At 39.3% G+C, this 16,174-nt stretch overlaps 1 protein-coding gene across 1 annotated transcript; it reads left to right on the top strand.

Moving 5' to 3' along the window:
- The first annotated feature begins 3,147 nt into the window (after positions 1-3,147).
- Positions 3,148-14,305, top strand: TMEM30A (transmembrane protein 30A). Its single transcript, XM_058835008.1, has 7 exons — positions 3,148-3,466; positions 8,749-8,865; positions 9,491-9,598; positions 9,863-9,950; positions 10,420-10,563; positions 11,694-11,900; positions 12,790-14,305. The coding sequence occupies exons 1-7, from the start codon at positions 3,194-3,196 to the stop codon at positions 12,981-12,983; spliced, it is 1,131 nt and encodes a 376-aa protein (XP_058690991.1). The 5' UTR covers positions 3,148-3,193; the 3' UTR covers positions 12,984-14,305.
- Positions 14,306-16,174: the final 1,869 nt, after the last annotated feature.

The following is a 16,174-nucleotide window of genomic DNA, read 5'->3' as shown; positions in this document are numbered from 1 at the left end:
CCTGGCTATTTGAAAGTGACGGTGACATGCCTGAAATAAACTTCAGCTTTTAAATATGAGTAGGACACAAGTAAAATCTTATTCCAAAACTGAGTCTAGATTTAAAAGGCCCCAGTCAAAGTAGAAAATATTATTCCTTGTCTAAATTTTAATATAAAGCAAATTCAGTATGAGTGTAAGTTTATGATTCATAAACAAATAGAGAAACATTTATGGTTTTGCACTTGCATTAAGTCTTTAGGCTTCCCAAAAGAAAGCATTGTTAAAAGCATACATACAAGCATGGTGTATTGAAATAATTTGGATTTTAAAATATTTCTGATGAACTGCCAACACTTAGGAGTAGGAGACTGGTGATTTCATCTTGCATTTATGTTCCTGGTCAATTTTTTATATTACCCAACCTGGATGTGTATCTATGACAAATATGTAAAAAAAGTGCATTAGCCACATAACTAACCTCTATTTTGGGGACACTCAGGAAGAAATCTATTCATATAGACTAATGATATGATTAACTTCTACAAGTACTGTAATTTTAAGGGAGGTAATTGGGAATTGCTTTCACACTAAGATAATGTAGAGGCTATAGATATCAGTAGCTTTTAAGCAATAGAAAACCAGTGAAGGATCTACTTTTCCCTTAGAGACCTTACTACCTAAAGAGAACTGAAAGACCTGTGTATTATAATTCTGGTGATAAAATATATTTTATATATAGTTTCAATCCATGAAAAATCTCAAATACTTAGATTTCTAGAGATAAACTCAGCCTGTGAGTTTTCTTTTTGTCTTGTTGTGAAACATAATTGGACAACTGTAACATGCCCTTTCTTGCCAGTCCTCTCACACCTGAGAGCATCAGGTCCCAGCTTCCCAAAATTGTTGTCCCTTGGTTATCCAGCTGCCAGAGAAACTTCTTGTCATCTCTCACCACAGGTTTACAAGCAGTCTTGTTCCCTTGGGATCCTAGGTTGCATCTCCCTGGATCTCTGTAAGGCTGTGGGAATAAAAGTTACTGTAGCTGAAGTTAATAATTGCAAAAAAGAAGGGTGGTACTAGCGACAAGGGGCTTATCTGGGAGGAATAGCAGCAAAAGTTGGGGTCCACGAGATAGTGGAAAAGATAAATTAGGAATGAAATACAGTTTTAGCACAGATGCCACAAGGAATATGATTAACTATTGTACCCTATATAATTATTTAGGCACCAAATTAATACTTACATTTTAGATGTTTATATATATATATATCTCCAAATTTCCTATGCTGTCTGTCAAAGAGGCCTTGTGTATCTCCAAAGTGAAATACATTTGCACGAGTCATGTGCTCCCCCCAGTGGTCTTGGCTGATACTCTCGGTGCTCCAGAGAACTAAAAACCATTTATTTTACAAAAAACTCTTCCACAGCCAGCTAAAAAGTCTTCAGATTAGACTACATGAATATAAAGTTATTTAATTAAAAAGTTCTAATTACTTTTTTCCTTGAAATCAAGTAAATACATAAATAATTACTGAATGTGGATTTATAGCGACTGCATAGGATGGACTAGAGAGCTCTTCACAAAACAGACTTTAACGCACAAGTGCCAATGAAGTAAGAAACATGGACTTTCAATGTTGCATTAGCTTGAGCAATGCCTGCTAACACAAGCACATACTTCCACTCTGTGTTCCACGCGGTGATTGCTCCTCCACAGGAAGGGTGTTAACCACTGGAACAGGTGGCCCTGGGTAGGGGCGGAGTCCTCATTCCTGGAGGTGCTTGAGAAAAGACTGTAAATGGTACCCAGTGCCATGGTGTAGTTGGCATGGTGGTGTTTAGTCAAAGGTTGGACTCCGACCTCAGAGGTCTTTCCCAGCCTAACTGATTCTGTGATTCTATTTAGTGCAGTCAGATTAGCTCCTAGGGGAAAACAACAACATCCCTATGTATAAATATCTAAAGGGTGGGTGTCAAGTCAGAGGGAGCCAGACTCTTCTCAGTGGTGCCAAGCAACAGAACAAGAGGCACCAGGCAGAAACTGATGTGCAGGAAGTTCCACCTGAGTATGAGGAAGAACTGTAGTGTATGGATGACTGAGGACTAGAACAGATTTCTCAGAGAGTCTGTAGAGTCTCCCTGACTGGAGATATTAAAAAACTGCCTGGATGCAGTCCTGTGCCATGTGCTCTGGGATGACCCTGAGCAGGGGGTTGGACTAGACGACCTGCTGTGGTGTCTTCCAGTCTTACCCACTGTGTGATTCTGTATTCACTGCACTGATTCACTCATGCCTCCTGACAGCAGAGCAGGAGTGCAGAGCAGAACAGCTCCCAAAAGTGGTGGTCGGCACACAAGGCTCCATTAAGAGAAGCTCTCAAAACTCTTGTGCATTATTACATCTCTGCAGTGGCACTGATCCTATTTATGAGAGCAGGAAGCCAAAGGTGACTTCTCAGTTTTTGACCCAAAGGATGGTGCCTGCCTTGGGTCAGCACTGCCCCTCGTGCCAACAGGGAGGATGAAGGGCAGGGAGACTGTCCTGGAGCACTGAGCAGAGATGACAAAGCTGTGGGCTCGGGTCTTACCTCAACCCCGGGCACAGGGTGGTAAGACCCCTGCCCTAAGTGCAGCAGAGCTGCCTGGCCAGCACATAGACTATATCCTATGAGGAGCAGCTGAGAACCTGGGGGTGTTTGGCCTGAAGAAAAGGAGGCTTTGGGAAGGGACATCATTCTCACTACAACTCTCTGAGAAAAGAGGTGAGGTGGGGAGTGCTCTGTTCTTCCGTGCCTGCAGTGAGGACAAGAGGAAATGGCCTTAGCTGAGATATAAGAAAAAAAAAAAAATCACTGTTAGGGTGGGCAGGTGTTAGAACAGGTTGCCCAGGAGGGTGGTAGTCACCATCCCTGGAGGTGTTCAGGAGGCGACTGGATCTGGCACTGGGTGACGTAATTTAGTGGTTACGGGTCACAGTGGCAGTGCCGGGTGGATGATCGGACTGGATGATTTTGCGGGTGTCTTCCAATCTTGACGACTCCACGACTGACTCCAAGACTGACTCCATGACTGACTCCATGATTTGGGCAAGCGCGCGGCCGTGCCGCGTCACCACCCGCGCGCCCGGCGCGCCCCCTCCCTCAGCCGCCGCGGCCGAGTGCGCAGGCGCGGTGCCCCTGGTCACGTGTCGCGCGGCGGCGGCGGCGGCGCCATGGCGGTGAACTACAGCGCCAAGGAGGAGGCGGACGGGCACCCCTCGGGCGGCGTCGGGGTGCCGGGCGGCGGCGCGGTGGGCGGCAGCGGCGGGGGCGCCGTGAAGACCCGCAAGCCCGACAACACCGCGTTCAAGCAGCAGCGGCTGCCGGCTTGGCAGCCCATCCTGACGGCGGGCACGGTGCTGCCGGCCTTCTTCATCATCGGCCTCATCTTCATCCCCATCGGCATCGGCATCTTCGTCACCTCCAACAACATCCGCGAGTACGAGGTGCGCGGGGCGGTGTGCCCGGGCCGGGGCTTTGGGAGCACCGGGGCCCGCTCGGGGAGGCCGGGCAGGGCGAGCGGCGATCGCCTGCTCGGAGGCCGCCTGCGACTCCGGGGAAATCCGGTCCCCTCCCGGCCTGCCGGGAGCCAGGCGGAGACCCAGGGCGGGCTCTGTGAGGAGCGGACACGGCGCCCGGGCGGCTCCGATCCGGCCTAACGTCTGTGCTCGTCAGCAAAGCGCCCTTTAATTACCCTGAGCAGACACCGAGCTGACAGTCATCTCCGCATAGGCTGCAGCCCTTCTCTGAGTTCTTCCAGGAACTTCTAGGGAAGTTACTGCTAGCATTTAATCGACACAGCCCAGTGCACGTTTATTCCCCTCAGCAGTACAGAAGGTATGCGCATTATCCGTGGGATAGCCTGTGACAGTCCATTATTTATCTTCAAATGTTCCAGAGTAATTGTATTTTAAGGACAAAACTCTGTGGTGAATGTGTTGCTATAATTCTTACCTGCGCCGATAATTTAATGTCGCAGGTGCTGTGTGGGAGACCAGGGTGTCCAGAGTAAACTTGGAAATAAGGTCGAAGAGTATGGTTTATTCTAGTTAACACTGAAAAAACTCAAGTCATTTACATCTGATAATCAGCCATTCTCCTTCTGTGAAAAGTTGCTGAGTGTTAGCTGAAAACGGAACCGTTTCAGTTTTCTTTATCTGTACACAGATACAGAAATCATCTGTATCTTTCCATCTGTATCATAGATGTATCCATTTGATAACAGAACCGGTTTGTGTTGTAAGGAAATAACCTGCACGGCTTAGGGACGGACAGCCTTGAGAAGCAATTGACAGCTATTATTAGTTTCGGTTAGCTAATAGGACTGAGATTGATTGTGGGGAAGAAGGTGTGTTGTTGTTCGTTGTTGTTTTATTGGAGGATATGAATCTTTGTGGATGAAATCACTCCAGTTACTGGACTAAGTTGCCACTTTCAAATCAGTAGTGTTTAAGACAATAGCTTGGCTGGTGACAGTAAGTTGTCCTGAAGCCAAATTACTAAAGAAATCATGAGCTAGGGAATTAATGGTATTTCCATATTTCTCTTAAAATGCAAATAAGGTTATAACAAAAACAGTTTTACCCCCTTTTATGTTAAGATCTACAGTTAAAGTCAAGGAGAAAAGCAGAAGGGAAAAACCCAAAAGCTGAAGAGTATTTTAGAGCATCCTGATTAGTGTGTAAGCATATTTTTTAGAAAATAGTTGTTTTTTATATGGAGTGTTGGAGTTACACTGAATATCTGAAAACTGGCACAAGTGCTTCAGAGAACATGGCCAACTTGTCATGTGCACATAGATTTTTTAATTGTCATGTTGTAGCATATTTAAGGTAAATACAATTGCACATTTTCAACACTCCATGGAGAGAAGTAAAAAAAAAATCCTTGCTAATTCTGATTTTTGTTGACAACTGCATTTAAAATAGCCATTTCTATAGTAAAGCAGTACAAAGTTTTAGATCATTATTGGACAAATATATCCTTTTTCCATTATGACTGAATCTGCATTGATCTATGGGAACAAGAAATGCATGTTTCACGAGTCCAAAAATGTACATGTCTTCTTTTGCCTATATTGCTGCTGTATGCATATACGGTATTTTTATGTACTATTGTTGCTTAAGCAGCTCAGTCAGGTACTCCTGGTAAGTTCCAGTAGAACCCAAAAACCAGCTGTGCCCACCTAACATTTGGCACAAAAGTTGTTGGTTAGCTGGAAGCACAACCCACTCCCCTACACAATCAGGTTGTGTATATACAGCAGCAGTAACCATTTGTATTGGAGACCAGTTGGCAGGCACAGGCCTTCAACCCTCTCTAATTTCAAGATATTCAGCACTGGAAATACTTTAATTTGTTTGTTTTGCTGTATGGATTTGCTCTTTCACCTTTTGAAATTCTCAAAAATTATTAGGCTTTTTGTGAAGACAGGAGGGACTTTGGAGTCTGTGGTAAGTCAGAAGGGGGAATCTTGTGTTCTGTTGCCTGATCCTTATACATGTTTTATGAAGTGCTTATCCAGTGACATTCTGCAAGTGAGATTATCATCCTAAAGGCAGCTCAATCTCGAAAAAAAAGCAAGTTTAAATCAAAAAAGGCTTTATAGTTGCAGCTGCAGAACACGGATAAAGCATTTTACCAATTAGGACCAACATCTGTGCTCTAAACACACCACTGAGGAGTGCAGTGTAAGACACTGGTACCACATATATGCTTAGATGACATATGTTCCTGCTTAGAATGCTGGCTTTTGTTATAACCTCCAAAAGTTACTCAAAAACAGCTGTAAGTTTAGTTGTAGGAGACAAGACATCCAAAAGCTACATGCAGTGACTAAGCTTTTTTAGAAATGTAAGCAGGGGAGGAAGCACAGGTGGTTATTTACCTCTACCTCCTAGGCAGTATCTCTTAAATGTGTGTGTATGACTTAGTGTATTGGAATTGAAGAGGATGTATAATTTGTGACCCTAAATACATATTCAAGTCACTCCTGAAATGAGGTATGGTAGCCATTAGTATTTCTGTGGACTGTGCTGTTCTTTTACAGGTGCAAGAACTGTTTGCAAGCAGCAAAATGTACCTCTTCCATTGATTTCCTTTATAAGATGTCTTGAATTCAAATGTGGAAGATTTCCAACAGTTTTTTTAAAACAAAACTTAAGTGTACTAGAATTATTGGTGTTTTGTTGTGTTTTCTCTAGCAATTTTTCATTGTTTCGAAAGGATATAATCAGTCATTTGTCTTGGGTCTGTCATGAAAATAGTTCATTTGGGTGGAAAATTAATTAGCTGTGTAAATGTCTTTTTGCCTGTTACTAAAGGCTGGGAGAGTTCTGTGTTTCCTGGAGGTTGGTTTTTTTTTTGTGTGTGTTTTTTTTTTTTTATATATATCTATATACAGAGTGAATAAGAAGCATTGACAGAGCGTATTAATATATGATAAAATGTGAGGAATATACACAGTATTAAATGTGTAGGAAAGAGATCTTTGTTCTGTGACTGCTGCAGTGAAATGCATAATGGTAGGTAAAAAAACAGATGGCCTTAAGGCATGGCTAGGAATGGAGAACTGAAAGTAAGTGCGTTCCTGTTGCCTGCATCATTACTACAGTTCCTGTAGTCCCATGTCAGAAATGATACAAAAATTAGTAAAACCTACAGAGAGGAACAGCAAAGAGGACCAGATTTATGGATTGCCTTTTATACAAGAAATGGTCAAGCAGAGTAGGATAAAAATGTGACAAGGTATGAAGTCTGCAAAATCATAAATAGCTTGGAGAATATGTGTATGCAGTAGTTATGTTATTTCTATAGGTGTATGTCAACGGACAGACATCAACAGCCAGAAAAACTATTAGTGTGCAATAAGTTGGATATACCCAATGTCCTTAAATCTGGAAGGGCTCACTGTGTCAGGTTGTCAGATATTGGCCGATCCCAGGGGACAGAACTGTGGGGTCAGGCTGGTTCTTGCTGTGGGTGCCATAGTAAGTCCTTGGCTTTCCCAGTTACAGTGTTACTTAGTCAAGAGTTGAAGATGAATGTAGAAGTCTTCATCCTTTTAAATAAGCTCTTTCTTGAATGTAATCTGTAAATGTGGATGCAGGAAAAAAACCACTTGTGTAACTGTACAGGAAAGCTCTTTGATAGCATGCAAGCTGATAACAGTGCATCAAAGCGTGGTCCTGCTTCAATGTACATCAATTTCATGCTCCACAGAATTTAGTCAATTACATTTTTTAAAGTGAAGTCTTTAGGTCTTTTGCAACCTTAGTCTTTAGCCTGCACTCTTCTCTAAAACTTCTCACACTGGCAGGTTCTTTCTAAAGGAAATGCTTACTTTAGCAGAACACACCCACCCCTGAGTTAGCCTTCAGCAAATGATCTGCATTGTTCATTGAGAGCAGCAGTGGGTCTGTCTGCTCTAGCTAAACAGAGATGGCTGCTGCAGCAGTGCTATTTCTAGCTCAGCATAAACTTAATATCTTGTTCAGCTGAAGAACAAAGATTGTGATCCTCTCTCAATCTCCCTCTCTCTCTGCCAGCTAAGAGCTTCCGATGCTGTCTAGTTTCAGCTAGGCTCATTAGCGTGTAGGTTTTGCCTGTCAGAAATCTGGCAGCAGAGCAAATGCCAATCAATAAAAGTGCTTGCTGAGGGAACTGGTTGCAGCTTATTAGATACTTCAGAAGTCACAGGAAGAGAGACCCTGAAGAAGATGCAGAGGAAAATAGGCTTCAGTTCTTTCCTGGACACACCTTATGTGTTTATTTTAACTAACCTTAAAACAGTTATTAGGACTGATCATAAATCATTGATTCTTGTTTATTCCTTTTACTACAAATATAAATCAGGACAAACCACTTGCGGCATCCTTTCATATAACTGTATAGATGTACTGTAAATGCTACTGCTGCTAAACCTTTTTGTTTGCAATAAGTATAAGGTATATATTTCACCAATCTTATTCTAAATTCTAAAATAGGTAATTCCTAATTGTGGAACTACACCTTTTATAGGCAGATGGAAGCTTTCTTCTGCCACACTGCTGCAGCTGTGAGAAAGAGCTGAAGTGGTCAAGCCCCTTGAGTTGGCTTAGACTGTGATCATCTTTCTTGTCCATATACTGGTTATTTTACCATTCCTGACAAAACAGTATTGGTGCATTAATCTTTCCTGTTTTAGGACAATTCAGGCATTAAGTGATTTTTTTTTTTTTTTAATCTTCTAATTAGGTGGCTAAAAATGGTCAACAAAGCAAGTTTTCTAATGCAAATAAATGCATTTTTTTTAATACCTAGACTTTTAATAGTTTAATCTCTCTGGAAAGCATGTGAGAACTGAGATCTGCTTGTCAAAGTGTGGTTGGAAACATTATGTTGTCTGGAGTGTCTGCTGGTTTTGTTTTGGTGTGTTTTCTTGGTTGGTTGGTTTGGGGTGGAGTTTGGGCCATTGTAGAGGCTTGTTGGTTTTGTTTGGTTTTGCTCCAGGAGTAATTTCAGCTCTGTTAAATTTGTTTGCATCTGAAATCAAGCATGTAGTCAGAAGCAAAAACTGGTTTACAGAATCATAGAACGGTTAAGGCTTCTTGAGGTTATCAGATGGGCCTGAATGTGCTCTTGGTCTTGAGATGTAATTTCAAAATAAATGTCATAACATCTCTTTGGCTTAATAATAATTTTTCTTAACTCTCCCACTGTAAGTTAATGACTATTTTTCCTGTTACAGATTGACTACACGGGAACAGAACCTTCTAGTCCCTGCAACAAATGCTTAAATGTGTCCTGGGACAGCACACCCCCTTGTACATGCACCATCAACTTCACACTGGAACATTCATTTGAGGTACGTTGCCCTGACTGCAGGATGAAGTCGGAGCGGTTTATATGATCTATTTCATATTGAAAATGAAAACTTTGTCCCTTAAGGTTTTGGGTTTTTTTTCTATTTTAGAGGATTATTTTTAGTTTTCTTTTGAACTTGGATCTGATTTTTGTGTCCCCTTTTTCATTAGCAGGGATGAGATGTTTCTTAATGCCACTTTTTATCTGGAAATGTGCAACATTAAGTGGAATGCTTGTGTTTTACACATTCAGAATTACCTATGTATCATATAGCTGGAGAGTAGATCAGCTATTCCTGCGTGATTTACAAAATCTCAGTTCAACAGGAATTGGAAATACCAGATAAGTGCTTTCTGGCAGATTGGAGGCAAATGAGTCTTACGGGTTCTACATTGGTCAAGACAGGTATTTGGATTAGTGCTGGTGAATATCATTCTGGTCGTTGGTGGCACATTTATATTGTTTGACTTCAGCCTTGTTAGGATAGTACTTTTATGTACTCAGTCTGAAGAAAGGCTTGACATTCTTATGTTTTGAGTGTTGCTGTAAACATAGAGTTTAAGGGCTTAAAATTGCCCTTAAAGGTTCATGTGAATGAAAATCTCTCCCCATCTTGCTTCATGTAGAGCAATGTATTCATGTATTACGGACTTTCCAACTTCTATCAAAACCACCGTCGTTACGTGAAATCTCGAGATGACAGCCAGCTAAATGGAGACAACAGTTCACTACTTGTAGGTATTCATGCTTGGATGTGAATGAGCTACTCATTTCTGACTACTGCATAAATCACCACATAGAGTATTTAGTCAATTTGTAAAGAGGTACTAGAATTTTTGCATAACAGAAGGCACCCATAAGGAATTGATATTTTGTGAATTTGATACTGAAAATAATTATAAAGTAATATAAAATTTCATGTTGATCATGTAGTAAAAAGCAGGTTAGTTGTATAAACTAGCACAGACTCATTTGCCTTTTTTCTTTCTGACTATCAGAATCCGAGTAAGGAATGTGAGCCTTACCGCACAAATGAGGACAAACCCATTGCTCCTTGTGGAGCTATTGCCAACAGTATGTTTAATGGTATGGTAACAATTCTAAGTTATCATTTATATGGGTCTGTGATCTAGTGTATGTTTTCTGTTGTGTTGCACATTATTCCAAATAAAGATACCACGGGGTTTTTTGTTTTGAATTGACACATTTTCATTGTTCAGAATAAAATAAATGTCTTGTACTGCTTGTACTTGTTCCAAAATTGCTAGGAGAATGAATTTAATCTCATAGCACACAAAGGATGGAAATACCTGTTGTGAGAATCTGCTACTGGTGTGATGTAGAAACATAGATATCATATATGTATAATAAACTGCTATCTCATATACACTGATTCTTACAGAACCGCTTGTGATTGTGTCAGGCAGATAGTAAATGCCTTGCCCGGTTATTTTTGTTTTGTTTTCTCCTGGAGGTAATTGTTTCAGTGGTTATCAAGACCATCTGTCTAATGAAAGTTTCTGCAGCTGGTCTTCTAATTTGATTTTGTCTTTAGATACACTGGAGTTGTACCGCATTGATAATGACACAAGGACTCCGATTACTTTGATCAAAAAAGGCATTGCCTGGTGGACAGATAAAAATGTAAAGTTCAGGAATCCTACAGGAGATGGAAACAACTTAACTGCGCTTTTCCAAGGTAAAAAAAAGAAAAAAATTTAAGAATGGCAAAATGCTTCAAACACCTTTTGATTGTACACGTTTTGATTTCAGAGTTTTGCCTCACTGACATTTTACTGAATTTGCTAAATAAATGTGTGCATCTGTGTCCCCTCCCAGTCTCTCCTGGACCCCCAGTCTCCTCACAGGTGGGGTGAGGTGAGGAGCAGAAGAGGCTTTAATGCAAATACTGCTTAGCAATTACAGAAAAATCACTCTTTATCAACACTGTGCCCAGCACAAATCCAAAGCATTGTCCCATACCAGCCACTGTAAAGAAATTTAATTTTATTCTAGTCAAGACCAGTACAAGTTCTGTCGTGCTTGGATTTAACTTACAAAGAAATCGTGTGCAGTTGTTAAATAAAACTCTTCATATAGAGTTTTCATTTAAATGTTTCTATGGCTAGGTTGTGCTGTTCTCCAAAAAAATGGATTTTTTTTTTTCTTGTTATTAGAAGTGACTGATGTGTCTCATTTCTTAGGTTATATACAATTTGGCAAATCAAAGTTTCCTTTGGCTATTATGTTTAAAAAATCTTAGGGCTCTAAGAACATGTGTGTTTATGCAAGATACATAGTAAGTTCAGGCTTAACCTGCTGTGGGTTTCTTGCTTAGTCATAGCCAAGTTACAGTGTGATGGCTACCCTTGGAAAAGCAGGTACCTTACACTAATACAATGTGGAATTGTATTTCCAACAACATTAGCAAAAGTGTTTGGACGTAATCTGAAATGATGTTTACAATATTACTTGCTCGTGGTTCAGGAAATGGTTCTCAAATTCTACCAAGTGAGCAGAGGACCTATCATCATAATGGAGAATTACATACCAAGCAGTGCTTTGAGACATGACTTTCGACCTGCATGAATTGTTTAAACAAATGGACAGTGCTGTTATGAATTGTATTTATAGAATTCAAACTATTTAAACTGCAAAATAAAAAGTTTATAAACAGCACAGTGTGTTGCAATAGTATTGAGTCAGCCTGTCTGTTCATACTATTTAGAAGTTGATGTGTTTTTTTGTGATACTAGAATGGATTTTGATGAGCCAGTGTGTTACTCAGTCCTGTATTTGAAATACTTTATTATTTTTGTTTAATCCTAGGCACAACAAAACCTGTGAACTGGCCCAAGCCAGTGTATATGCTGGACTCAGAGCCTGACAACAACGGCTTTATCAATGAGGACTTCATAGTGTGGATGCGCACAGCTGCTCTGCCAACATTTCGCAAGCTCTATCGTCTCATCGAAAGAAAGAATAACTTTCAGCCTACCTTACAGGCTGGAAAATACTCTTTGGATATTGCATACAGTATCCTTTGAAAGCAGGCCTTAGCTGGATTACACAAGCATATATTTGCAAGCTATCAGATTGAACTAGCCTTTCTTCTTACCGTGTCTAAAAAATGATGGTATTGAGCTGTGGTTGAAAGCTGGCACTGAGACCTAGATAAATTTTTACCATCTTTTACTTCTGTGCTAGTTTTATAGCATTAATAGCTTCATAGAGACAGGGAAATCAGGTTGGTTGGGTGCTGCAAAGGAATTGAGAAAAGCATAGGAAAAAAGGTAAGAACAGAGGTAGCCAAGGAATTTATGGGCGGTAACTTCAAGGTGAAATGACATTATGTAATAAAAGGCAGACTGACTCTGAAGGTCACAAAAATGACAGAGCTGTAGATCAGGTGAAGGTCTGTTATTCTTCTTTGGGGAGACTAAATATTAGGTAGAAGTACAGGAAACTAGAGAAGGAAGGTTGTCATAGTTACTGAATTCTTAAAATTCAAAAGCACGTAATGATAGTTTTTATATAGCTACTGCAGTGTTTTCCTTTGCTGTAAAACTGGGGAGTACGTAAAACAGAATGAACATAAAGAAAAATTCTGTAGTAAAATAGACACAAGGACTGATACTGTTATTTCCCTCACTTTATCAAAGCTACTTTCATAATCCCACAAAATCATGCATTTTACTCTTCTTCAGCATTAGTGTCTCCTAACATGGCTTTTGTATTGAAGTAGCCGACAATGCCCAGATTAGTTTTAGCCAAAAAGAACAGCTGAATGTTTCATATTTGCAATTCAAGTTCCAAAGGCAGCAGTTAGTATTTGGAACCTGAATGAAATTACCCAAAATTTTTCATGTGACCTTTTCAAGCTGTGTTTGGACACTTGCTTCTTGTTTTCCTAAATGCTTTTCAGATTATCCTGTACACAGTTTTGATGGACGAAAAAGGATGATCCTAAGCACTATCTCGTGGATGGGAGGCAAAAATCCCTTCCTGGGAATTGCTTACATCACTGTTGGGTCCATATGCTTCTTCTTAGGAGTGGTACTGCTGTTCATTCATCACAAATACGGCAATCGGAACACTAGTGCAGACATTCCCAATTAATCTTGCATTCGGAAAATAAATGTACTGCATGTGCATCAAGGCCAGTCCAGAATGGACCCAGTTTTTGAAAGACAAACATCTGCTTCTGTCATTTCTGAGACTGGGTGCATAATTTTTACCTAAAGCTCCCCTTTCTCATACCGTGGATAAACTCTTGAAAATGACGGGTGTACAATTAGCTCAATTGATTGTATCTCTGCCTATGTCAGAAACAATTTTTCTGATGTTTGCCTCTAACTGGGCAGGCCACATGATGCATATAGCTCCTGTTCCCTTGATGCATCTGCTGCTTGTTCACGTGCTATGTAATGTCGGTATGATTCAGTACATTTAGATTGTGTGGAGAAAGATGGTTATAAGATACTGTAAATTGTTGACTTTCCAGAATTCAGGTGTCAGTGCTGTTGGAAGAAGTCAAGTCTTAAATGTTTTCTTCGATTTACTGTCTTGTGTGCATGGGCTCCTACATTTCTTGCTGAGATTTTAATATATTTATACAAGTTGTTAAATATTTTTCCTGTGTCCTACCCACCTCTGTTATATTAAATCCTTTAAGTGCTCTGTAAACTTCAGCACTCTGGATTCTTTGTATATTTACAATATATGTGCCTGGCCAGTAAACGAGCATTCTATGAAAATACCAGAAAACCTATTTGTTAATTATCTGCGTGATGCCCTTTAAAAGATTGTTCTAAATCGGGACATACTTGTTGCAGGTATAATATATTTCTTACACTCTTTGCTTTAAGTCCTATCCAATACTAGTTCAATTTTTGCTGGTTTTGCTCTTTATGAGCAGCACCAAGCATTGATCAAGAAGAACTTAAAAGATTTTTTTCCAGTAATACCTTGGGGTGAATTCCTTTTACTGGGGTGAATTCCTTTTACTGGAGGAGTTTCCTAATTTTTTTAAAGCATACATATTCTGAGCAGGCTTTGTTTTAAGGGAACTGTATACTTTTTCCTTATTTGTAGTGAACACCACATTAATTTTTTGTGGTGTTAAGGAAGTAAAAGTTCAGAAGTTTAGATGGCAGTGACATTTTTCCCTGAAATGCAGATTTAGCTTGCTGTGGAACATAATTTAAATATTGCAGATAGATGCAATGTGCAGGTTAGAGTCTTAAATTACAGAAGGATTCACCTTTAGGTTAATTAAAAGTTAACTGCACCCTATAAAATATTACTTTTTGGTGACTTTTTTTTTTTTAGATGATGCACAGAAACTGTAATGTATATGGTGGAGATCACTTTATATGCAACTAGCTTGATAAAGTATGGAGTATATTAAAAGAGACCTAATAAATTCTGCAAACCATTTAGTAAGACACTTGGTTTTGTTCTTGAACATACATTTATTTTTATCTGGATAAAAAGATATCATTAAGTGGAAATGCAGTTTTAAATGAGTTGTATTTCTGAAATTGCATATTTTTTACAAAAATGCATGGTTCAATAGCTTAATCTGCAGGTGACTTTAAACAAAACTATTAATTTATCACATAATCATGACTGGTTTTACTTAATTACTTGTGTAGCCTAGGAGTTAAAATATGTAAGTCTGGATAAACTGTGGAATGAGGCAGCATTTCCAGTGTGCTAACTTTCTGTAACTCCATATAATAATTTATTTGCATAGTACAGCCTGGTAGAACATGGCTTTCAAATAGTACCTTTCAAGATTTTATTTAGTGTTATGTTCATGTTTCTGGAGTTACAGAATAAGGGCAATTGCCCTCGAAAACTTGAAGAATATGTTAAACTGTCATTCAGCTGTAGAGTAGCTGCTAGTCCAAGATAAATGAGTGAGGGAATGTCTCACAATTACTGATTAAAATGTTTTGATTTTTAAACTTTGTCACTTGAAATGCAAATATATTCTGCTTCATTCGTAATTCCTATTTTTTTCCAAGTGGGAAAGGTTGCTTTTTGGGCTGTGCTTAAAATTAAAAAAGAAATATTTTTCTGTCTTCACCTTGTAATATTTTTCAATGCCTTTTACTGACTATAGCTGCCAATATATCTTCAATCTCAATGAAGTGCACCAGGGTGAGAATTGCTATCTGGTTTTTGTTGCAATTAAATATTCTCTGAGACTCTTTAGAAGTAAATACATGGGACAGTGTGCCCCTGGAGCTTAAAATGCTTGTAAGAGTTTAAAATATTGGTTACATTTGTAAACTCTTCCTTTATTCATGCTCATTTGTCTGGATGTCATGTTGATAACAACAGAGATCCTTGGAGGATCCTTGGAATCTTTCAAGGATTAGTTATGAATATCAAACCTTGAAGGATGCAAGTCTTGTCTTTTTGTAATAGAAATCTCTGAGGGAGGAAAGGCCATGCCAGTGTAGGTTAAATAACATCTGCAAATAGAGCAATGAGCATGACTGGTTGGATTGGATTGACAGGAAATGTTATTGACTGCATCCTTCTCTCACATGCCTTATTTGCAGTGGGAAAAGAACAGTTAGACTGAGTTGAAGAGTGCTTTTAGTGGAAAAAGGTGACTTAAGTCTAAATCAAATACCTAGAGTAAATTAAAAAAATAAATTACTTTGGAATGCAACTGCTGAAGACAAAGAACATTGCATAAACACAGAGTAATCTGATCTTCAAAGTTCCTGTGACAAGACAATGGTTTCTGATCTTTACTGAAAATATGATCTACCCTTGGTATGGTATTACTTAAGTTGTTTTTTTTATTCAATAACTCAATATAAAACCTCTCCAGTATCCCAAAATGTTCTACATATAAAAGACTTATGTGTATTGAACAACCTGCCCAAAATGGTCTCTTTCAAAAGAGAAGAAAAAATGATGAAAATCTAAGTTAATTTTATTCTTGCTTTCTTCCTTGCAACATGGCCAGTTTATGGAAGCGGCTGACTGCTTCTGTCAGTGTAAAAATAGACTGAGCTTTATTTTCAGAAAGCCCAACTGTGAAAAGTTTTGGGATTTTGTTTGTTTGTTTAGTAGTAGTATTAAATTTTCCTGAGAGCACCAAGAGTATTTTCATGTAAAAATTCCCTCCCTTCTAGCTCACAGAATGTTTGATCACCATGTGCATTCTGTGCCTAACATGTGAAATCTAATCCTATTTGACAGTTTCAATTAAGACTGAAGACCATTACAAAATGGCCTGATAAGAATTAGCAGGTCCTTGCATGACCTGAGTCTCAAGTAAGAAA

The sequence above is a fragment of the Poecile atricapillus genome, chromosome 3 (genome assembly GCF_030490865.1).
Source record: "Poecile atricapillus isolate bPoeAtr1 chromosome 3, bPoeAtr1.hap1, whole genome shotgun sequence".
NCBI lineage: Eukaryota > Metazoa > Chordata > Aves > Passeriformes > Paridae > Poecile > Poecile atricapillus.
This window is presented reverse-complemented; position numbering and strand designations above follow the sequence as displayed.